We start from the raw sequence: 25,496 nt of genomic DNA, 5'->3' as shown, positions 1-25,496 counted from the left end.
GCCAAACATAGACACAAAATCTTGGTCTACTCGTGGTCTATATCAGAGCTAAACCATAGAGGCCAGGTTGAAATGAGGTCTATGTCTGCTCAGTGGAACTCGTTCAATACTTTTATTTTTATTTTTATATTGTTTTTATTGTCAACCAGTAAATTACTGTAGTAATCCCTTTTGCTGCTTCTCATTATTCTTGTCAATTCGTTTTTGTAGGTCTTATATTTGAGTTCTGCCTTTTTTTGTTCTTTAATAAAAGTTGCTTGATTGATTGATTGATTGATTGATTGACATAGGCCCCCCTACAGATTTTCATTCCCCATTCATAGACATTTTGTAAAATGCTTGTAAAAAATAGTTTTACTTGATCAAAACAAACGGTTCAGCAGCTATATTTAGAATTGGAGAGAGAGAGCGGGGGGGATGAAAATGAAGCAGGAAGTGACGTTCACTTTGGCTCTCCATTACGGTATACCCGGAAGTAAACAAACGGACAATTTGATAGAAAATGAATGATAAAGAATGAAAGACAAACAGCCAGGAGGATAACTGGGTTATTTCGCACGTTATGCTCAGCCGAGGCTACACACTTTGTGAATGAACAACTAAAGCGTTTAGTTTGGGGGACAGCGCGAGGCAAAACGTTGCGATGGCGAATTCTGTGAATTTGCACTCTCAGCTGGCGTCCATCATGGAGATTTTGGCTAACGCGGCGGTGGCAGAGATCTGCCAGCTGGTGGACGATGGTTTCGCCAGCCTGAGGCTGGAGGTGTCCCGGGCCCAGAGGGAGAGCCTGGCCCTCAAGAGCAAGCTGCGCCTACTGGAGGTGCGCTCAGCGCCCTCGCTGCAACTGACTTGTTCCAGGAAAGGTACGTTTCTCCTGGGTGGAAAGAGCTCACGCCAAACTCAATTCAAAAATTTGCAGATTTAGCGTCCACAATACATCAAATATATAACTCAAGGTTTTTACTGAATTGTTGGCAACGACTCTTCTTTTTTACAATAGAATACTTGAAGGGAATACTTTTGTTTGTTTTGCCCACAAATGTTTGTGTTTTGGGGGGTGATTAACAGTCGCAATGTGGTCATAGCCCTGAGACACTTAAACTGTTCAGTCTTGATTTGACAAGTGCTAATTGGTATTGTTGTGATTGTTCTTTAAACATGCCCGTTTAACGTATTGAACATTTAATGCTTTAAATCTAAAAAAAAATGTCTGGGAGTGGGAGCAAGTCTTCAGATAATACTTTGCCATCTTTATCTTCAGATTCAGTTTGTGTTAGTGAAGAGTAAATCCACTTTGCTATATTTTAATCTTTGTGTCAGTGGCGGCTGTTAGTTTAAAAATAGGGGAGGAAGGACATGACCACTGCGCGTCGCATACGTGCCTGCTCTATGACATCACTGACAACATCATTGATGACATCATCACTGATGTACAACTGCTCAAGTGACATCACTGATGACATCACTTATGACATCAGTGGGACAGAAATTGAAACACTGATGACATCACTGATGACATCATCAGTTATGTCACAATGCCAATTGCTCCAGTGACATCACTGATTACATCACTTAGGACATCACCAATGATTTATGACATCACTGATGACATCATCAGTGGGACAAAAATTGAAACGGAGAGAGAATAGAGAAACATTGCCCACATGCTCCCTGATGACATCATCAGTGATGTCACAAAGCGGGTTGTCCACCGAGCGGGTCGTCCACCAATCAGAAGGTCGGTGGTTCGATCCCCGGCTCCTCCAGTCCACATGTTGAAGTGTCCTTGGGCAAGACACTGAACCCCAAATTGCTCCCGATAGCTGTGCCAGCACCCTGCGTGGCAGCTGGCCGCCTTCAGTGTATGAATGTCTGTGTGAATGGGTGAATGTAGGCACATTGTAATTAAACGCTTTGGATAAATGCAGTCCATTCCATTCCACTAAACATTAATGAGTTAGCAGCACGTTTATGCATCTTTTGAGAAAACTGCATGCTTAAACCTATTGTTCATAAGTATTGCATTTTGATTTGTAAATGTTTTTTTTATATTGCTAAAGATCAAATTTAAATGAATTAAGCTACATTTATGAAATTAATGTCTAGCTGATACTCAAGGTACACTAAGGATTTGCCTTGGCGAGTTGGTGCATGTAAGATAAGATGAATTTCTCTGATTTCCCTTGGATAGAGCATCATGTTGGAGAAGAGTGTCCCACTGGTGAAAAGAGAGATGGAAAGTCCAGCCTGTTGGGGAATACTGTCTGTCAGCTCTCAGGGGTCAGTGCTGCCATTTGTCCAACTCACCACTTGTCTTATCCTCTCTCTGTCTGTGTCCGTCTCCTTCTCCTACCTCCCATGTAACAGTCAGCGGCTGGCCTTAAGCTGTACTGATGTCATACGCTCACTGTGACTATTCCCCCCATGTTCTCTCTCCCTCAGCTGGTGGATGTGGAACCAGAAGTGGTGGTGATCAAGGAGGAGAGGCTGGAACAGGAGCTGACAGGCTGCAGCGTGCTGGAAGACCATCAGACGGCTCCGAGTAGCAGCAGTACGTATGGAAGGGTAGAAGATACAGGGTTCAGCCTGGGCACAACACTGGTCCCAATGTATGGAGTACACCAATGGAAGATTGATATGACATGAATAAGTGTTGTGTGGAGTGGTGGAGGTTGATGGTCTGAACATGGGTGTAAGAATGGGACAATTATCTCAGGATTGTGGGGTTTGGTTGAGTGTGATAAGGGGGGGGGGGGTAATTCTGGGAGGGAGTAAATTCATAAGTAAACCAGCCTAACCCTAACCTTAATGGAAATACAACAATCCCTTACAGCTGTCTACCTGACTGTGAAGCAGTAACACCATGTCCTTGTTTTTCTTCTTCTACCCTTTAGTTGGGCTTCAGGCTCCTTCCCTTCCTGCTGAGAGCGAGCGCCCTCCGGAGGTCGACGCGTCCCTGAACGTGAAGGCGGCGGAGATCCCCAGGATCAGCCTCTCGGGTCGCTACGAAACCGAGGACGTGGCCAACTCTGACAGTCAGACGCAAGAGGAGCAGGAGGGAATCCAACAGACAGACGGCGGCTACAACACCTACTGCCGGCAGTCCTATCCGCCAGAGCACAACCACCACGCGCCGCTGACGAGAAGCTCCAGACCAAACAGATCCAAGGAAATCACAGAGCTGCTGCCGTATCGGACCGCAGAAAGCAAAGATGCGTGCGATGTGGTTGCCTCCATTGCAGAGTGTAGTAGCAGCAAGGTGCTCCATGCAGAGAGTCCATTGGTAAAGACGGCGGATAGCGACATGGCGTTGGCAAACATCGATGTGAATCGTTTATGTGGTCCTGTGCCTTCTCTGACGGCACACTGGAAAAGAGAAGCGGTCGAGATGAGTTCAACACTTGTGAAAACGGAGGCAGAAACGCAGCCCGTGTGGTCCCAACGGACGCCTTTTGGGACAAACCTGCCCTTAGTTCTCGTACCTAGAAAGGACAAAGAGGAAATCCAGAAGACTAATAGTAAATTAATAAGCAACTGTGCTGCTACTAGTAACAACCATTCCTCACAGGGTCACTATAGAGAGAGCGAATCGGCGGACAGCAAATCCAGCGAGCTCGACACCGGCGGCTTCGACTCCTCCTCCTTTGACGATCTGTTCTCGTCCCCGGAAGTGGCTCGCTCTCTGACGGCTCCTCACAAAGACTCCCTGGGCCACAGCGCCCCCAGAGGCATCGAGGAGCATTTGTCCTCATCTTTCCCCTTCCTGGGGGCCGCTTTCGGGAACCCTCCCCCGTCCGCGGCATCGGATCCTTCGGGCGAGACCAGCGTCAGGAACCCTTCCTCCCACTCTCGGAGCAGAGGCTTCCCCACGAGGTTATTATAGTTTGGTATTTTCATTGGTTTTTAGTTTGTATTTAGTTTTGACTTTTTTGTTTTCCATTTAAGTTTAAAAGCGGGTTTGCAAGTTTAGTTTGTTTTTTATTTTTTGAAAATGCTTTAGTTGAGTTATTATTAGTTTCAGTGTTAGTTTTAGTCTTTTTTTGTAATATGGGATATTTTTCAGGGGCGATATTAAAAAAGATCAGAGAAAGTATTGCGTAATAAAAAAAAATCACACCATTAAAAATATTATATATATACTTTATTTTAGTTAGTGTTGTCGCTTGCAAGACTATCTCCGTTTCGCCCTGTACCCGTGCAGGAGAGTCTGGCTGCTCTTTCTCTCACTCTGGTCTAGCGGGAAAAAAGGCTCCGTTATCTTTACAACCATCCACCGAAAGTACCAAGCAGGCCTGCTTTATTGCACAATCCAAATCTTTGTCAAAACTTGCCATTTTCAGCGTGTAGCAAAGAGCTAGCGTTGTTTCAGCGTGTAGCAAAGAGCTAGCGTTGTTTCAGCGTGTAGCAAAGAGCTAGCGTTGTTTCACAGCAACGTTTGAGGCGTTTGAGAGCGACATGCAGGGAGCAGAAAGGAAATCCATAAATGGTCAGAGCCAGTCGGTCGGAGCCAATGGCAGAGCTTAGACCCGCAGCCTGCTTCCAGGCAGTCAGACTAGTTAGTAAACACACAATACAGTTTCAGTTCGTTAAAAAAATGTAATGGTTAAAGTCTAATTTTTATTTTTTATTTCAGTGAAAGTTTTTTTGTGTGGTCACACCTAGTTTTCATTGGTTGGTAACAACAAGAACCTTGCTTCCCCAGCGGCCCAGAGCGGATCCTCAGCTGCCAGCAGTGCGGCAGGCTGTTCTCCACCTCCCGGGACCTGCTGGTGCACCAGAGGTGTCACGCCGGGGAGAGGCTGTTCCACTGCCCGCTCTGCAAGAAGCCTTTCCTGCACCCGCACCAGCTCAAGACCCACCAGAGGGTGCACACGGGAGAGAAGCCCTTCAGCTGCGTCCAGTGCGGCAAGCGCTTCTCGCAGTCCAGCCACATCAAGAGGCACATGAGCGTGCACACTGGGGAGAGGCGCTACAGCTGCGGCCTGTGCGGGAAGCGCTTCTCCCAGGCGTGCAGCCTCAAGGTGCACCAGGCCGTCCACACCGGAGAGAGACCCTACGGCTGCACACAGTGCGGCAAGCGCTTCTCTGTGCTGGGAAACCTGGTGCGGCACCAGAGCGTTCACATCGGGAAGTGACGTGGCAGACTGAAGCGCTGCTGACGAGCTGATGACAATTACTGTTTACATGGCTCGTGTTGAGTCTTATGGAAGTGTAATGTGTGGATCAAGTCACTAGGGGTCCTCATAATTTCTGTTAATATCAGGGAATGTATGCATCTGGCTCGGTAAACATTGTCATGTGATGTTGTAATTTATACATAATGTTTCAAAAAACCTTTCAAAAGAGTGTGTGTTTTAATTCTAACGTTGTGGAAATGAATAAAGCTGTATGACTGCCGTTTTTGCATTTTGTTATACTCTATTGAATTTTATTGATTTATTAAAATTTAGGCATAATCATAATTAAATAAGGATAACAGCTATGACTCCACTCTCATTCCAAGCCAGCAGGACATATAGGTAATAGTAAAACTAGTAAAAAAAAACGAGACTAGACGGTGGGGGGAAACCCTAGCCTAGGTAAACCCAGCCACCACGTGACCTGCTCTCTCAGTTCCCAGTCACTAGCGTCTAGACTCCGGGCCATTCACAACGATTTCTGGGGCGATTGTATTGCTATTGCGTAGCAAAGATGAAAAACACACCAATGCATTGCAGTACACAGGCCTTCATCACGTTGACATGATGCTGTATTGAAGATGACTTGAAACTGGTGATTGAGACCATAAACTCATTAGGAAAGTGTTTACTGGGGCCATAAATCAAGTTAGAAATATGGTTATTTCCCCATTCACTTCCATGTAATTGGACTTCTTTTGCAGCCAGTAGAGTCCCCCTGCAGGCCATTCGAAATGCAGGTTTAGGTTACTTCCGCATTGGCTTCACAAACGGAGCTACGAGCTAGCCTACTGCTTAGCCCACATAGTCTCTCTTTGCCCCAGCACAGATTAGTGTAATATAATACAATGTGTGCTGTGTTATTATGAGGTAAATACTGAGATCAGCACTGTCATGCACTCAGTAACACAGTCTCACTTGGTAATAACACAGTCTCACTCAGTAACACAGTCTCACTCAGTAACACAGTCTCACTTGGTAATAACACTGTCATGCACTCAGTAACACAGTCTCACTTGGTAATAACTCTGTCATGCACTCAGTAACACAGTCTCACTTGGTAATAACTCCATATTTTCTGCAGAAAGACCCTCCAGGCATCCTGGCCCTGCTGGATGAGGAGTGTTGGTTCCCCAAAGCCACAGATGTGTCCTTTGTGGACAAACTCATGAACAACCATGTCAACCATGTCAAATTTGCCAAGCCTAAACAGCTCAAAGACAAGACTGAGTTTTCTGTGCTTCACTATGCTGGGAAGGTGAGTATAGCCATTTCCACACATGAAGTCTGGAACATGCCCGGTAAATCAGGCTATAAAGGGTATTTACCGGTCTTACCCTTCTAGACATAGGGGCTCCTTGTTTCTAAACATAAGGAAATGACCAGTGTTTTGCCTGAGTAGAGTGGGGGGGGATCGAGGGGGATGCGGTAGGTAGAAAGGAACAGAATATAGGCTACAATTCTCTGCTCTGGATCTAAATAAATGTTTCAAATGCATTTATTCCTGTAGTAGTCTAATCTTTATAGCTCTATAGTCGACCTTTATTCCAATGTTCTCAATAAGAGATCAACTTTGCAGTGGGAGCCTATAGCCTATTTTTTCCGTATTCAACAGGCGCACGTCATTCTGGGCAAGCTTGGGACACAGACAACATGCACGCTCCTATCAACATGCATGCTCCTATCAGACAACATGCACACTCCTATCAGACAACATGCACGCTCCTATCAGACAACATGCACGCTCCTATCAGACAACATGCACGCTCCTATCAGACAACATGCACGCTCCTATCAGACAACATGCACGCTCCTATCAGACAACATGCACGCTCCTATCAGACAACATGCATGCTCCTATCAGACAACATGCACGCTCCTATCAGACAACATGCACGCTCCTATCAGACAACATGCACGCTCCTATCAGACAACATGCACGCTCCTATCAGACAACATGCACGCTCCTATCAGACAACATGCACGCTCCTATCAGACAACATGCACGCTCCTATCAGACAACATGCATGCTCCTATCAGACAACATGCACGCTCCTATCAGACAACATTCACGCTCCTATCAGACAACATGCACGCTCCTATCAGACAACATGCACGCTCCTATCAGACAACATGCACGCTCCTATCAGACAACATGCACGCTCCTATCAGACAACATGCACGCTCCTATCAGACAACATGCACACTCCTATCAGACAACATGCATGCTCCTATCAGACAACATGCACGCTCCTATCAGACAACATGCACGCTCCTATCAGACAACATGCACACTCCTATCAGACAACATGCATGCTCCTATCAGACAACATGCACGCTCCTATCAGACAACATGCATGCTCCTATCAGACAACATGCACGCTCCTATCAGACAACATGCACACTCCTATCAGACAACATGCATGCTCCTATCAGACAACATGCACGCTCCTATCAGACAACATGCACGCTCCTATCAGACAACATGCACGCTCCTATCAGACAACATGCATGCTCCTATCAGACAACATGCACGCTCCTATCAGACAACATGCACGCTCCTATCAGACAACATGCACACTCCTATCAGACAACATGCATGCTCCTATCAGACAACATGCACGCTCCTATCAGACAACATGCACGCTCCTATCAGACAACATGCACGCTCCTATCAGACAACATGCACGCTCCTATCAGACAACATGCACGCTCCTATCAGACAACATGCACGCTCCTATCAGACAACATGCACGCTCCTATCAGACAACATGCACGCTCCACGACAGTGGAGAGAGGAGAGCACCTCTCCCACCGCCGCGTCAGGCTGTCCTCGCTGATCAAAGTGAGAGTAGCCTACTAAACGCTGTTCGTGAGTTTGCTCGTTTAATTCATTGATATGCGTGAACAAGTAATTCATATACGTCAACGTTAATAGGAGGCACTTATCACCCAATAGCCTAATTCGGTATCATCTCCTTGTTGCATTTTCAAACTGGCTGGTTTGAATGGCATGATTAGAAACAAAATGACTTGGATCTCTGAAATGTCCGGAAGAATCTTTTTAGAAATGTGTAATGCTGTTGTTTTTTTAGTAATGCTCTAATCTAATCTGTGCGGTTTTGGCTGTAGGTGGACTACAATGCCACCGCTTGGCTGACAAAGAACATGGACCCTCTGAATGACAACGTCACATCGCTGCTCAGCAACTCCTCCAACCTGTTCATGCAAGACCTGTGGAAAGACGGTGAGATATAGGCTCACCTGCTTTTGCATTTGCCAATCTCACCAATAAATGTACGTGAAATAACCCTTAATATTTAGTTAAATAGATGAAAAACAGTTGAATATAATTTTGTTGTGGAAAATGTATCAAACTTGTAATATGTAACAACTCCAAGAGTTTTCAGCACAATGATACTCACTTAAAGTTTTTATTTCCTATTGAATAATAGTGAAATATATTGCCATAACACATGACTGTAATAATTTTGGCAAAATAGGTGTTCAATTTACATATTTGTGGATATCTCATTTTGTTATAATAAAGTTATAATTTGAGCAAAACACATAGGTTGTACTCACACCTTTCATCTCGACTCAACACAACGATCTGTTATGACTGAAGACATTGTTTTGTCCATTCATGTAAATGCTCTGTTATGTGTCCCAGGGGATAGAGTGGTGGGCCTTGAGACCATCGCCAAGATGTCCGACAGCTCCATGCCTAGTGCCTCCAAGACCAAGAAGGGAATGTTCCGGACCGTGGGACAGCTGTACAAGGAGTCTCTGGCCAAACTCATGACCACTCTGCACAACACCCAGCCCAACTTTGTCAGATGCATCATCCCCAACCACGAGAAGAGGGTAAAGAAGCTGTCCGTCACACTGGATTCCACTTGATCCAATTTAGTCTAATCCAATTCGCACTTCATTATCGCTTGTGGCAACATTGCTTTCAAGTTGCAGTCTGTTTGACACATTGATATTCATAAAATAACTCGATAAAATTATTTTGGATGGCTATCAAAGGTTATTTTTATGTATATTCATTTAATGACGGTGATGATGATGATGGTTTCTGGAGGAAATACCATGTTCTCAGTCAGTATTGACAACTCTTCCAGCACTTTGACCTGTTGCCTCATGGCAGTGTCAAAATTTGCTACTGTCTTACGATGTATTCCTGAAGGCATAACATACTTCCCCCCCACTGATCCTGTTCCCCTCAGGCAGGGAAGCTGGACGCCAATCTGGTCCTGGAGCAGCTGAGGTGTAACGGTGTGCTGGAGGGGATCCGTATCTGCCGACAGGGATTCCCCAACCGAATTGTCTTCCAGGAGTTCCGACAGCGGTGAGTGGGATCTGATGGGATGGATTAGCCTGTAAAATGCAAGTGGTGCATGATGTGCAAAAAGATACTCCGGCTTGGTCGGGCGTCCATACAGGCAAAATTGGCCGTGTCTGCGGGTGGGAAGCCGGACAGATCCTAGTCGCTGCACTAGCGCCTCCTCTGGTTGGTCGGGGCTCCTTTTCGGGGTGGGGGGTGCTGTAGCGTGATCCTCCCATGCACTATATGCTGCTGGTGAAACTCCTCGCTATCAGGTGAAAAGAAGCGACTGGCAACTTCACATGTATCGGAGGAAGCATGTGCTAGTCTGCTAGTCTCTCCCCATATCGACAAAGGGGGTGGAGCAATGACCTGGGCAGCAGGAGAAATTGGCCAATTACATTTGGGGAGAAAACCAGGCTAAATCCGAAAAAATAAAAAATAAAATCTCTGTCTCCTCTTCTTCCTTCACAGTTATGAGATCCTGGCTGCTAATGCTATTCCCAAAGGTTTCATGGATGGCAAACAAGCCTGCTGCCTCATGGTAAACTGATGTGTTCCACACACAAAAAACAAATACACATGCAGGCAATCGTACCCTACATCAACACCTCCTGTTTCTTATTGATACATTGTCTGTGTAGATCAAGCATCTGGACCTGGACACCAACCTGTACAGGATTGGACAGAGTAAGATCTTCTTCCGCACCGGAGTGCTAGCCCAGCTGGAGGAGGAGCGAGATCTGAAGATCACTGTGGTCATCATCGCCTTCCAGTCCCAGTCCAGAGGCTTCCTGGCCAGAAAGTATGAATACACAGCCTCCTCATGCCTACTCTGCCCTCTAATACAGGGGTCCCCAACCTTTTTTGCACCGCGGACCGGTTTAATACTGACAGTCTTGCTGCAGACCATCTTTCTTTCTTTCTTTCTTTCTTTCTTTCTTTCTTTCTTTCTTTCTTTCTTTCTTTCTTTCTTTCTTTCTTTCTTTCTTTATCGCTCTCTCTCGCTCTCTCTCGCTACACCCCGCCGCACATCTATCAGCGACAGCGGGCCATCACCATGAATTGCCTCCCGTGCGTGTGTGTGTTTGTGTGTGTGTGTGTGTGTGTGTGTGTGTGTGCATGTGTGTGTTTGTGTGTGTGTTTGTGTGTGTGTGTGTGTGTGTGCGTGTGTGTGTTGTGGGCGCCGGGCTGACCGACACAGACGCTGCAATGCTGCTCTGCAGCCCGCACAGACAGGCCGCATGCCAATTGTGCACAAATAGTCTCTCCCTCTCTCCATTCTCTCTCTGAGCAGTGCTCAGCACGTCAAAATATATATTCTTTGAGACAGTACATTGGTCCCTTTTGATTGATCACTATACTTTCTAAGACTTTCACAACTCTTTCGTACGGTACTCTTTCTCTATTGGATTAGAAATGTGTGCATTCTATTCACATCATACATGACAGGGTGGGGATGGTGGTTTTACTGTTGTGTTTTTAAAGGGCGTTTGCTAAGAGGCAACAGCAGCTGACAGCCATGAAGGTGATCCAGAGGAACCGCGCTGCCTACCTCAAACTCAGGAACTGGCAGTGGTGGAGGCTCTTCACCAAGGTCAGATAATGCACTTCAAGTGAAAACACAATAGAATTTCGTATTTTAGGCTGTCTTCAGATTTTTTTATGTAGTCTTAGAAATTATTATATATAATTAAGCCAAATGACCATATCGCATTGACAGATATGAACTTAGCCTCACGTTGCCTTTCCTCCATTGTAAAAATTGTATATTGTCCATCCTCCTGAACTGCAGGTCAAGCCTCTGCTGCAAGTGACCCGTCAGGAGGAAGAAATGAGTCTGAAGGACGATGAGTTGAAGCAAGCCAAAGATGTTGCCGTAAAGTTTCAATCTGAACTGAAGGAGATCACATTGAAACACACAACGGTAAAGGATCAAGTCTGCTCTTCAAATTTCTTTGTTTTTTTCTTTCCCCCGATGTCATCTGGGGCTATTTTGGGGTGCTCATTTCATATTCCCAAATGCAGTAGGACTTGATCTACTGAAGCTAAGCTACATCTTTACCTGTCTGTCTGCTGCAGGTTCTGGAAGAAAAAAATGCCCTGCAGGAGCAGCTTCAGGCAGAGACAGAGCTGTACGCCGAGGCAGAGGAGATGAGGGTTCGTCTGGGGGCTAAGAAGCAGGAGTTGGAGGAGATCCTGCATGAGATGGAGGCGAGGCTGGAGGAAGAGGAAGACCGTGCTCAGGCACTGCTGGTGGACAAGAAGAAGATGCAGCAGCAGATGCAGGTCTAGCTATCTGTTTCTTGTTGGTTGTAGATGTCCAAAATACACATAAAACTCAGTTTGAGAGGAACTGCAATTGCAAGGTTAAATATAAAATGTTTATTTCTGCTCATTCTCTGTTATGTATGATCTGATGAAATAGCAGTAGGAAACAGCGTTATCCTCTTCTTCCTGTAGGATTTGGAGGAACATTTGGAAGAGGAGGAAGATGCCCGTCAAAAGCTGCAGCTGGAGAGGGTTGCCTGTGACGGCAAGATCAAAAAGCTGGAGGACGACGTCCTGGTGATGGAGGACCAGAACAACAAGCTGCTGAAGGTACTGTAAGCGTGGGCATACTGTACAGCATATATCAGAGGGACTTTATTATGATTGGCCACTGACTAAAGCTGGTGTATATGATCATCAATGGATGACCTACAACAATGGTAACTTTGTAGGAGAGGAAGCTCATGGAGGAGAGGATTGCAGACTTCAGTACTAACCTGGCTGAGGAAGAGGAGAAGTCTAAGAACCTGACCAAGCTCAAGAACAAACATGAGTCCATGATCACCGAACTGGAGGGTAATCATCTCTTATGAATGTTCATGCATTTAACAAGCTTAAAACCCTCCTGGTTAAACTAAGCACATTTGTTAATAATATCACAATCAGGCGTATATTTTGTCTACAAAAATCTGGAGCTTTGTTATAAAACAGACGTTGTCTTGAAACATTCCTCACTTTATCAGTTATTCTTGATTGCTTCTGGCTCTGATATTCTTCTCGCATTATATTTAGGCCATCTGTCTGTATCTGTCTGCTGTCTCTTCTAGTCCGCTTGAAGAAGGAGGAGAAGGGTCGCCAGGAGCTGGACAAGGCTAAGCGTAAGTTGGAGGCAGAGTCTAACGACCTCCAGGAGCAGATAGCTGATCTGCAGGCCCAGATCGCTGACCTCAAAGCCCAGCTCGCCAAAAAGGAGGAGGAGCTACAGAATGCTTTGGCCAGGTAAAGTCTAATTTGTTGTTTATAGTTTTATCTCCTGTCTACTTACTCAAATCGTCCCGATTTACTGATTTCATCTTTCCTACTTCTGAATCCACAAACCCAATCAGCTCTAGGTCATTTTTTAGTATCTGAGGTGTATACCTGTATACCGACACGTAAACATCAACTCTCAACTCTCTACAATCAACTGTCATACTTACTGTCATTCTCGATCCATTCTTCTCCTCCTCAGGCTAGAAGACGAGACAGCCCAGAAGAACAACGCTTTGAAGAAGATCAGAGAGCTGGAGGGACACATCTCGGACCTGCAGGAGGACCTGGACTCTGAGCGGGCAGCCAGGAACAAGGCAGAGAAGACCAAACGGGACCTCGGGGAGGAGCTGGAGGCCCTCAAGTCTGAGCTGGAGGACACACTGGACAGCACTGCCACCCAGCAGGAGCTGAGGTGGGCCAAACAAGACTGAAAGGCTTTGTTCCATAGAGTTTACTTAGTAGCCATGATAGACGCCACAGCAGGGAACAACAAGATTATTTCCATGTATGAATAAAGACTTAGGCAGACTTAGGTGGCAGTATGAAGGAGTTGATTCAAAAGGAATTGAGTCTATTTTAAGCTTACCAAGTTAAGAGCATAGAACTATAACAGTGGCTGGAAAGCTGTGCTGGCTTCCTGCGACGCCATTTTATTTCCCCACAGTTCCCTACAACTATAGGGTAAAGGTAAAGCTTTTCAAAATTAAAGCATTTTCTTAAAGTTATCAATCCATAACATAAATCTAATTTCATAATTTTCTACCTGTCAATAACTTATACATACAAACTAAGGACATAAACCAAACCGCGGCATTGCATGCTCACTTCCAGAGTAACTTACAATGAATAGTAGAATAATCTAAAATTCCTACATGGCCAACTTTATGAGTAACGAATAGTAAGAAGTGCATTGCTCAAGGTTACAAGTTAACACATAGTAAAAAAAAAAAAAAAAAAAAAAATCCTGTGTCCTCAGAATGTCCATATTACTGCAGAGGTGTTAGGTTAAAAAATAAGAGCCCTTTTTATATTTGTCCAGTAAAAACCTGCATAAGCCATCCTTTCTTCCTGCAGAGCCAAACGAGAGCAGGAAGTGACGCTGCTGAAGAGAGCCATGGACGATGAAAACCGGATCCATGAGGCCCAGGTCCAGGAGATGAGACAGAAACAAACCCAGGCTGTGGAGGAGCTCACTGAGCAGCTGGAGCAGTCCAAACGAGTAGGCATCCATCATTTCATATTTGTTATTATTTTCATATTGTTTCTTGCATCTGAAAGACACATTTCAAACAAATTGTTAGGCTTTAAATCTTTAGCTTTAAAGTTAACCCTGGGCTTAACTTTGTATTGCACAGTATTTTGTCCTTCAAGATCAAGATTCATTTGCATAGCCATGGTGAGTAATCATATTAGAAAGGAGGAATTTGACTTAGTGGTAGTATGCAGCGCAAAGTAAAAGTCCTTTAAAGTGACTTATAATTGGGGAGTGGGGGGGGGGGGGGGGGATAGTGTCTGTGGGATAATGTCCATGTAAAATGTCTTAGGATATTGATGGCTACTTTCTCTCTTCCCCTCAGGTGAAGTCAAACCTGGAGAAGGCTAAACAAGCCCTGGAGAAGGAGACGTCAGAGCTGACAGTGGAGGTGCGCTCGCTGACCCAGGGCAAGCAAGACGTGGAGCACAAGAAGAAGAAGCTGGAAGGTCAGCTGACCGACGTGACGACACGCTTCAATGACAGCGAGAAGCAGAAGGCGGAGCTGGGAGAGCGCTGCTGCAAGATCACAGTAAATGACTATCAGCAGTTATATCAGTCCATGCAAGCAAAGATTATGCTTTTTTTGTTTTTACTACAAAAATGAATGCCCATGCATTTTCCCCCAACCCTCATCTTGCAGATTGAACTGGAGAGTGTGACTAACCTGCTGAATGAAGCAGAGGGCAAGAACAACAAACTGAGCAAAGACATCTCTAGTCTCACCGCCCAAGTCCAAGACACACAGGTAACAGAAAGAAACGCACATCATAATCCCAGTTAATCCAAATGTAACGTTTCCTGTGACTCTTTATTGTGACGTGCTATAGTGCCCTCTGACAGCAGGATGGAATTAAAATATTGAACTTTGACCTTGGCATGCTGCTATAGGAGCTGCTGGCTGAGGAGGCACGTCAGAAGCTGCAGTTCTCCGCCAAGCTGCGGCAGGCGGAGGATGACAAGAACAGCCTGCAGGAGCAGCTGGAGGAGGAGATGGAGGCCAAGAGGAACGTGGAGAGACACGTCTCCACCCTCAACATCCAGGTCAGAAGTTACAGCTGGGGTCACTGAGCTCAGGGGTCTTCTAGAAGATAGTGGAATATTAAATACAATATGCTGAGGGAAATGAATAAGAAAATAGAGAGATTTCTATTTGTTTTTGTTTGTTTGTTTTTGGTTTTGAGAGATGGCAGTAGGAGGTCTCAAGTACATGGACCTTCGAACATGAAAGGTTGTATCACATTTGAGGCAGATTTACTTGAGCTCAAGGGCCAGATCCCTTCTTTCATTGTTTTTCACAGTCAGGGTGTAAACAAAGTCCCTCTCTCTGTCCACAGCTGTCGGATTCCAAGAAGAAGCTGGAGGAAATGTCAGGCAACATTGAGCTGCTGGAAGAGGGCAAGAAACGTCTGCAAAGGGATTTGGAGGCAGCCAACACCCAGTTTGAGGAGAAGGCCTCTGCCTATGACAAGCTGGAGAAGACCAAGAACCGGCTGCAGCAGGAGCTGGAGGACATACTGATGGACCTGGATAACCAGAGGCAGAATGTGTCAAACCTGGAGAAGAAGCAGAAGAAGTTTGACCAGGTTAGTTGAATCAGGGACATCGGGAAAACACTTTGCGCTTGCAAAATTATTTTTGTCCCAACATTAAAACAGATTACGGTAGGTTTTAATCAATAATGCCTAAAACTAAGTTCCTTAATTGTGCTAACACTTCTACATACTGGATCCTTTACGTAACATTTTAGTCCTGTTTTCGGATTTTAGAGATGTTAATTGATGAAGTTGAGGTAATAATTATTACCCCAAAACATTGGAACAGAACTCCTTAATTCTAACATAAATCATTGATCCATGGTCCTCTATCTTGTCTTTCGTACAGATGCTGGCAGAGGAGAAGAGTATCTCCAGTAAATACGCAGAAGAAAGAGACCGCGCCGAGGCCGAGGCCAGAGAGAAAGAGACCAAGGCTCTGTCCCTGGCGAGGGCGTTAGAGGAGGCCCAGGATTCCAGGGAGGAGCTGGAGAGAGCCAACAAGGCACTGAGGATGGAGATGGAAGACCTTGTCAGCTCCAAGGATGATGTGGGAAAGAATGTGAGTGATTCCAATGAAAGTATTATAGACACAGGATTTCTAGGCCTTCAAAAGCCTTGAACGTTTGTGGCATTGAGAAAATGTCAACTAATTAAATGGATGGCCTTGATTTATTTATTTATTTCTTATTAAAACATAGCACCCAAATTCATGAATATACCTCAGCTCTGGACCTCTCTTCATCTTAGCCTCAACACCGCACATCCTGAGGAAAAGGTGAAAACCACATCTTGATCTTTAAAATGTGTCCAGGATGGCAAGTTTGGTTTGAGTGATTCCACCCCTGGTTAAACTAGTAACCATCGGGGCGTCCCGCGTACCATAAAGGCTCAGTCCTTATCACAGCGACCCAGGTTAGAATCCAGTCTGCAGTCATTTGCTGCAGACTGGATTCTGTCCCTCTCTCTCTCCCATGCCTTCCTGTCTCTCTCTGACTATCTGTCAAATAAAGCATTAAAATGCCAAAAATAAATCTTGGGGGGGGGGACATCATCCAGTTTTTATTTGATTTTATTTAACCTTTATTTAACCAGGAAAGTCCAATTGAGATTAAGAATCCCTTTTTCAAGGGAGTCCTGGCCAAGACAGGCATCAAAAACACATAATTACAGACAGAGAGCACATAATACAAAATTACAGCAAAAAGAACAAGCCAGGTAATTTAAAAACATTTGCATGTTAGGGAAACATTGAAACATGAATATTTTGTCTGTTTTTTTCTGGTCTGTTTCTGGAGTTAGTGAACAGCATTAATTTGTGTGTTGGACAACAATAAAAGCATTTTGGAGGTGTTCAATGGCCTGTACAAGAGTTGACGCACAGCAGTATATAACTGTGTCATCAGCATCAAAATGAAAATTACCATCTGACCCATTTTGACCCAGATTATTTATATAAATAATGAATAAAGTGGACATAATACAGAGCCTTGTGGAGCCTTGGCACCCCCTTGTGGACAGATACAATATCAGAGCATAGACCGAGAGTCGCGGGTTAAGAAGTCTAACTTTTAAAATATCATGGTCAACTGTGTTGAAGGCTTTAGACAGATCAATAAAAAGTGAAGCACAATGTTGCTTCTTGTCAAGTGCAACAGAAATGTCATTAACCACCTTCAGAGCAGCAGTCATCTTCACCTTGCCCACTCCCAGGTCCATGAGCTGGAGAAGTCCAAACGAGGCCTGGATGCGCAGGTGGAGGAGATGAAGACCCAGCTGGAGGAGCTGGAGGACGAGCTGCAGGCAGCTGAGGATGCCAAGCTGCGCCTGGAGGTCAACATGCAGGCGCTCAAGGCTCAGTTCGAGAGGGACCTGCTGGGCCGCGACGAGATGGGAGAGGAGAAGAAGAGACAGCTCGTCAAGCAGGTAGATAATTCACTTTTTCACATGCTAAAAAAATATTGTCTTCTTTACAGAAGTATATGATCCGATTCGTCAATTGCAGAATGTTTCAACGGCTGTATCGAGAATCGAATAGAATGTGCACATTAACTGCAGGTCCGCGAGTTGGAGACCGAGTTGGAGGATGAACGTAAGCAGAGGACCTTAGCGGCAGCATCCAAGAAGAAGTTGGAGACAGACATGAAAGATCTCGAGGGACAGATCGAGACGGCCAATAAGGGACGAGATGAAGCCATCAAGCAGCTCCGCAAGCTCCAGGTGAGAGGGACTGAACTGTAGTGAACTGGTAGGAATATAGTGGCAGTTGCAGCACAAAGGTAACACTAAAAAACAAAAGAATACTTTGGTATTCAGTTCACCATGCTGAATTGTAGATTCCTTATGACTAATTTGATCATGTGCCTTTACTATTTTATTCAGCTAAATATTGTACAGTCTAACCTTTTCTCTATTTGTATTGTAGTTAGTTTTAGATGAACATCTTTACTTTTGAATTTTGTTATTTTTCATGTTCATGGAATGACATGCTGCACTATCGATCAGGTCAAGTTTCTGTCATAAGTAAAAAAATAAATTTGATTGTGATTCTCTGCTTCTGTCTGTTTCTCTCTCTCTCTCTCTCTCTCTCTCTCTCTCTCTCTCTCTCTCTCTCTCTGTCTCTGTCTCGCTCTCTCACCAGGCCCAGATGAAGGACTACCAGAGGGAGATGGAAGATGCCCGCGCTGCCAGGGAGGAGGTGCTGTCTACTGCAAAGGAGAGTGAGAGGAAGGCCAAGAGTCTGGAGGCTGAGCTCATGCAGCTACAGGAGGTAACTGTTTGATCACTGTCAAAAGAAAGAAAAGGCAGACTATTTTAAAGTACAAGCCTGAGATAACAAATCTAATCTGTTCTTAGGAACTGGCTGCCGCTGAGAGGGGGCGGAAGCAGGCAGAGGCCGAAAGAGACGAGCTGTCTGATGAACTGGCCAGCAATTCCTCTGGAAAGTGGGTGTAGATGTTCACTCTGCATAGTGCAGTCGTCACTGCATTGCCTCCACAGTGAAATGAATGCAGAGGACAAACGATGAGTGTGTTTGATTGGGACTGTGGCTTGTGTGCAGGTTGGCCTTGGCAGATGAGAAGCGTCGTCTGGAGGCTAAGATCTCCCAGCTAGAGGAGGAGCTGGAGGAGGAGCAGAGCAACATGGAGATTGTGAACGACAGGCTGAGGAAGAGCACACAGCAGGTAAATGAGACTGGAGCAGCTGCTTGAGAGCTGTCAGGTTTCACAAAGTCTACCAAGAGTGTGTGTGTGTGTGTGTGTGTGTGTGTGTGAGTGTGTGTGTGTGTGTGTGTGTGTGTGTGTGTGGGGGGGGGTTCATTTGTTTCTGCAAAATATGGGCGTCGTTGAGAAGCCCTTTGAGACTGTAACTGCAATTAAGTTACAGTATATAAATAAATTTGATTTTACTTGACAAAGTGCAAAGGTCTCAACGAGAATATTGATCAGTGTTTGACTTATCCGCCCCTTTAAAGCAACAGCAATTATTGAACACGAATGCGTATACATTACCTTCATATCAAGAAGTTCATTGGCACGCGAAGATCATCCAAAGCACAAGTGCAAAACATAACTGACTGAATATTGACATCTACCCTCACACCTCCCTTTCTACCCCCCCCCCCCCCCCCCCCCCCCCTTCCCCTCTGCAGGTGGACCAGCTGAACATTGAGCTGCAGACGGAGCGCAGCACCTCCCAGAAGAACGAGAGTGCCCGGCAGCAGATGGAGCGCCAGAACAAGGACTTGAAGGCCAAGCTGCAAGAGATGGAGAACCAGGTCAAGTCCAAGTTCAAGTCCTCCATCGCCGCCCTGGAGGCCAAGGTGGCACAGCTGGAGGAGCAGCTGGAGCAGGAGAACAGGTCAGGGCCATGGAAACATTCAGAACAAATCCAGTGTTTTTCAAATAGACATTTGTCATATCTCACTACTATAATAAGGCGGGCTTCCGCACGGCAATTGACTGTGATGGCAAGATGTGATGCTATATAGACTCTAGTAATGACTATATTATTGAAACCAATACAAAGAAATCCATAGATATACATAAATATTCATAGCTCAGTTAAGATAATAGTTTATTATAGATAGTGCTTGTATCCAATTTCCACTATTTGATATTATACATTAATTAGGCATCTCGCGCGCTACGTGTGCTCGACTCCTAGGCTCGGCCGCTGCACGGTCTCGCCCGCCCTGCAGCTCGTATACGCAGCTCACATATCGCTGCTGTCGTTCCAGGACCTCGAATCTCCAAAACAGAAACTTTTCAGGAAGTAAAAAAAACCTGTTTGCTCTTAAACTACTGAACCAAATGTCGTCAAAGTTGGCACATGTCTTAATTATAGTTAGTTTCCCGCTGAATGTGTCATTACTTTATAAATATCTGACCTGGATAAGCTCAAATGATGTTGTTTATATTATCAGTCCGACTTGGAAGCGCTTTCTCATGGCCAGTCAAGCGGGAGGCAGCCGCATCCTCATGCACGAGCCCCCAAGCTCCAGGCCGCGGGCGCGCGCGCAGGAGCAGCAGGATTGCCCCTCGCCTCTCATGGCCGATTTGGGGCTTTCGCATGGGGTGAGGAATAGTCTGACATAACGTAACGTTAACGTTACTTTATTCTCGTCAGAAAGCACTCCGATTTGCATGTTAAAACAAGTTTGCAGCCTAGGAATAACTGGAAAACATTTGATTGATATATTAACGTCAGAGGAAGCCAGGATGAGTCAAAACGATATGAGAAATACACAGCGCGTCTGCCGTGTGTCTTTTCCGGGTTTAGTGTCCTGCGTGGGGGGGTACACATGAGGTAGGGGGGGGATTTCGAGGTTTGACTGACAGATTGAGGGCGAATGGCATTACGAGATTTACTCACAAGCTCGTTTTAATGCTTTTCCATTGGTTGCATTTGTTAAAAACCACACAGAGACGTGAAGGGTGACCAATGGCATTGATTCATGACAAAAAGTAAGAAAGTGAAAAAAGTGACATTCGAGGTCCTGGCCCGACACCGACGATATGCAGCACTATGACATCACTGATGACATAATCATGGATGACATCACTGATGACATCATCACATAAGACATCATCACTGATGACTGAACTTATAGCCTGAGCCAGGAAGGATGACATCACTGATGACATAATTGCTGATGACATCGTTGCTGATGACATCACTTATGACATCACATCATCATTAGGTAATTAGGGCATTACCTAATTAAAAGATCTGTCTGTCAGGTTACCCGTGCTCTTTACACTTCCTGAAAGTTTCAGCCCGATCGCACGTAAAACGGCATAGCTGTGGCCTAATACTAATCCCACATTGGACTCTTTGCCTGTCTTCATTCAGGGAGAAGCAGGCAAGCGCCAAGGGCATGCGTCAGAAGGACAAGAAGCTAAAGGACGTGATGATGCAGGTGGAAGACGAGAGGAAACAAGCAGAGCAGTACAAGGACCAGGTATGTTCAGTAAACTCACCCACCCACCAACAAACATAACATACACATGCATGAGCTTATACAGTATGTATGTACAACACACTATTACATTTTATATATATATTTATATGTATTTTAATGGTAAACGGACGTGATACAGAAGTAGACAATAGTAATGATTTTAATTAAGACTATTTTAATGGCCCGCATGATGCCGTCATGGTACAAAATACATGAAACATTGAGATTACTATACATGTATATTCCCACTGTCCTTAGGCGGACAAGTCCACCGCTCGCATGAAGCAGCTGAAGCGGCAGCTGGAGGAATCGGAGGAAGAGTCCCAACGCGCCACGGCCGCCCGCAGGAAGCTGCAGCGGGAGCTGGATGAAGCCACCGAGGCCAACGACGCCATGAGCCGCGAGGTCAACACGCTCAAGAGCAAACTCAGGTAAAACAACGGCTCAAAGCATCTCTCTCTCCCTCCTCATCAATCAATCTATTATCTCAGGCTAGTGGAGTGTGTTTTTTATTCCAGTGAAAGACAAAAGGCCACAAACACTTAATATGCCATCTTTAGAAAAATAGTGCAAAAATAAATATTGATATTCACTATAATGTTACAAAGCATTGGCTATATTGTGTGTTATCTAGGTACATATGTGCATGTGTTAAATATGGATATTTTACCATGGACACATCTTTTCACACAAAGCAAATTGTTGGGATCACTGTGCTCACCTCACCTAGGAGTGTTAAAGAGCAGCATCCACTGTAGCACTCTTCATGTTTGTAAGCAAACTGAAGCATGTGTTGATGTAGTTTACAGTTAATTTACTGTAACCAGGCATTCTGAGCACAAGCGAAACAACCATGTCCATCTCTATTACAGAGGCAACCCTGAACCCAAGGAGTAACACAGCAGGTACCTCTGCGTCTAGTTACCCCATCTCCATCGCTTAACAACCTGCCATGACTTTTCAATCCCTCATGCACTGTCTTGATTCTCTCATTTCTCTAAGCCTAACAGAGGGAAATATGGTTCATCCACTGCCAGTGAATTTGTTTGGGAAAAAAAAACGTTAGGTAGAGAGGAAAAGCTGCACAAATGTGCTTACATTATGATTACAGCAATTTCCAACTGGTGACCATATTTTTCTCTGTGCTTGGTTTAGTTGCCATAAACCAAACTCATTTTCCTGGGCCAGGAGTCAAATGAGTTAGAAGGATAACCGCCGTGCTTAACCTGTAACAATAGCACAACCTCTACATCCTGTATTTCACAGATTGTCATGAGTCGTGTGAATCACTTGAGTGGTTTTCAAGCAAAACTTCACCGACTCATAAACTTAAGGTTATGAATATAACCGTGGTTTTATGAATGATAGGTGTGAGATTACTCTCAATGAGAGAAGCTCCTTCTCCTCATTTTAGAACCACAACTTTTTCTCATGCCGAAAACCCTGCTTTCAGGGTTGGGGTAACAATAAGTTTCTCCCTCCGCGGCTAGGGGCGGAGCCCCTATATATAGGCGTGAAGCCCCTATATATGGGGGAGCCATGGAGGGAGAAACTTTGTTAATCCAACCACGAAAGCAGGGTTTCGGCATAAGAAAAAGTAGTGCTTCTGAGATGAGAAGGAGCTTCTCTCATTGTCAGTCATCTCATGAATATTATAAAATAAATCTCTTTTGAAACCACTGTTCTCACTGTGGCCATATGTTTTTTGTGTTTGTATTTGTGCCTCTGCGTCCTGTGGGTCTCGTGTTTGTCTCTGTGGCATTTCAGGCGTGGGAATGAGCCCTCCTTCAGCAGCACACCTCGGCGTATGGGAGGAGGGGGCGGCGGCCGGAGGGGGGTGGTCGATGATGCCTCAGAGGAGGAGGCGGACGCGCAGGGCGACTTCAACGGAACCAAGGCCACGGAGTAACAACAATTCCAGTAGTGTACCGATCTATCGTCCGTTTCAGAGCACCTTTTCCTTGACACATCGATATCAACTAGGTCCGCTGTTTTGGTGCTGTTTTGTTTGGTGTGATTTGCTGTTCTTTTTTTTTACTGCACTGAATGGCCGATACTTCCCTGTGAAAGGTTTTGTACCCACAAATAGGTGCGTCTAATTATATGCCTTCTACCACTGTCAGCAAAGTCAGGTATCTCCACAATAAGTCACTTTAGAACATTTAAAGCAGAGACGTTATGTAAATCTATAGATCTATTTCTTTTCTATCATCAGTGACTCTCGTCCTATCGCCTGTGACTGCTGTTAGCGTTTCAGAACAGCATTGACGTGGTTTATCAGATTGGATTAATAGAAAGAGGTTTCTACACCCAAACTGCTTCCAGTCAGTGCTGCTGTTTGTACCATTATCGAGTGTACTCAGCTACAAATGTGTGTAGTCCAAATATAAGGCTTTTAAAATACTAATTAATACACATTGAAGAGTTGCAGCATCAAGTGTGGAGCAACTGCTCACTTTTGTCATTGGTTCAGACAGTGAAAACCACCATACAGTGTTTATGATTAATAATATTTATAAACCTGTCAAATTAAGACAGCAATGAGAAAAATACAATATATTTAGCTGCAACTTTTTTAAGTCACCATTTTTATATTATTTGCACCTTTCTTGTGACCAGATGTTGAATTACCTATACTCAAATGCAGTAATGACTGAAATGCGTGGTTGGATGGGGTTTAGGGTTTTTCTTACAAGTAATCACAAGCTATATGCCAGTATGTGGTACTGTGCAGCACTCCCAAGGCACATCCATTTTCTATTGTTTCCATGTCCAGATTTACATTTGTTTAAAAAGACCCTGGTCACCCTAAACAAGTGTATTCTCTCGTTCTACTTTTGTATGTAATCAATTGATGTTTACATGACACCATTTGTATCTACCATATTATTAATTGTTGAACCACCTGCACAATAAATAAAAGACTGAAAAAAGTGATGTTTTTTTTTTTATCCCTTTTAATGTTTGTTCACAATTTATAGAAACATAACATTATTTTTTTATCTGCTAAGTTCAATACAAAATTGACTGCCAACCAAAAGAATAAAAGATAGGTACAGTACCTCAGGCACATACAGTTTTAAGTCCAAACACAGAAGTAGTTGCAGAGGTGTTGCATACCACACCTGAATACACAGTGGTCATGGGTTACAAGTACAGTAGCTCATGAGAAGTGCAGCAGGAAAGAGAAGCAGGTCCTCAATTCTTTTCAAATGTATAATCTGCCACTTAAATCCTACCCACGACTGCTTCGAAGAAAATTGCAGGATACTCTGGTAACTGCTGTTAGCTGATATTTAGATTCATACTGGAAGGTCTGCTTATGGAGCCACTGGAGGGCAGTGGTGAGAACTTGAGGTTAAGCAGAAAAATATATAAATGTTAATCGTTCTCAAGATAATTCCCCATTCATAACATCTAATCTCATACTAAATGGCAGGACAAGTGGTATTACAATATAGGCCCTATATACCTACAGAAATATACTATGAACTGTGCTTATCTTTGACCTCTGTTAAAATCTATTATTGCTATTAGTTTTCTTTTCATGTCTTCCCCACTACAACATTGGTGATGGAAAAGGTCTCAGCAAAGACCCACAGCAATCAGAAACGAACGAACGATGAAGGGACTAAGTGTGTGATGATGGACATTATTATGACATCATCACATCATTCTCGATTTCTAGGGTGGAGACTTTAAGGACGATGTGCCATGGCCCATGATGGGCGCAACATGTTATGGCTTTATGACATCACTGATGTCACATTGTGACGTAGAGAAAGAGTTATCACACCAGAGTTATCACATCACTGATGTCACTCATGTCTATTGATTTATGACATCACAGATGTCACAATTGATTTATGATATCACTGATGATGACACAATGAAGAATGATGTCACAATCGGAAACAGTTATGACATCACTGATGATGTCACTCATGTTTGATTTATGACATCAATGATGATGTCACAATGAAAACGTGACCAGAACCGCTGACAGCCAAACATGGGAAATACAGTTTTCAACATAAAAACAATAAAACATACTGTAACAGAGTTCAAAAACAGCAACCAACCACTATTGATAGGTCTAAAGTTAACTACATTATGGACAGGACGGAGTCTTCAAAGACCATCACATCAGTTGCTCTCTCTCAGTGGTTTGGCTTTTGAAAACTAGTTAAAAAACCCAAGAGTACCTGCACCAAAACGCACACAAAACCGCCCAAAAACAAATGCAGATATGGGAACAAGTTGCCCTGTAAACCCGCCCAAGGCTTAGCCCATTTCCCCCATGCACAATGCACCCCAAACCAACCTAATTGGGCGGAAATCCCGCCAATCTGGCAACCCGTGGGTAGGGGATTTTCCCGGCATCATTTCGAATTTAACGGGTCGGTCTCTGATTGGCTCACCGCGTGAGTTAAGT

The 25,496-nt window shown here is 44.5% G+C and overlaps 2 protein-coding genes across 2 annotated transcripts; both read left to right on the top strand.

The window, feature by feature from the left end:
* Positions 1–578: 578 nt before the first annotated feature.
* Positions 579–5,223, top strand: LOC310793762 (uncharacterized protein). Its single transcript, XM_083655649.1, has 5 exons — positions 579–863; positions 2,192–2,280; positions 2,443–2,551; positions 2,895–3,873; positions 4,703–5,223. The coding sequence occupies exons 1-5, from the start codon at positions 644–646 to the stop codon at positions 5,133–5,135; spliced, it is 1,830 nt and encodes a 609-aa protein (XP_083511775.1). The 5' UTR covers positions 579–643; the 3' UTR covers positions 5,136–5,223.
* Positions 5,224–5,266: 43 nt separating this feature from the next.
* On the top strand, positions 5,267–22,970 carry LOC310794020 (myosin-11-like; the record flags this gene model as incomplete). The annotated part of the gene is made up of 29 exons (XM_083655888.1): positions 5,267–5,284; positions 6,262–6,435; positions 8,310–8,424; positions 8,851–9,044; positions 9,410–9,531; positions 9,982–10,051; positions 10,152–10,312; positions 10,996–11,104; positions 11,303–11,434; positions 11,590–11,796; positions 11,971–12,108; positions 12,231–12,354; positions 12,606–12,777; positions 13,010–13,222; positions 13,885–14,029; positions 14,388–14,594; positions 14,706–14,810; positions 14,954–15,106; positions 15,400–15,648; positions 15,947–16,159; positions 17,311–17,523; positions 17,656–17,817; positions 18,239–18,367; positions 18,454–18,542; positions 18,659–18,782; positions 19,250–19,458; positions 20,953–21,061; positions 21,320–21,492; positions 22,829–22,970. 29 exons carry the CDS (start codon positions 5,267–5,269, stop codon positions 22,968–22,970), a joined length of 4,371 nt encoding a protein of 1,456 aa, XP_083512014.1.
* Between the last annotated feature and the right edge of the window lie 2,526 nt (positions 22,971–25,496).

This window comes from Poromitra crassiceps (genome assembly GCF_964638095.1).
Source record: "Poromitra crassiceps genome assembly, chromosome: 19".
Classification (NCBI taxonomy): Eukaryota; Metazoa; Chordata; class Actinopteri; order Beryciformes; family Melamphaidae; genus Poromitra; species Poromitra crassiceps.
Note: the sequence above shows the minus strand (reverse complement) of the source record. Positions and strands in the feature narration are given on the sequence as shown.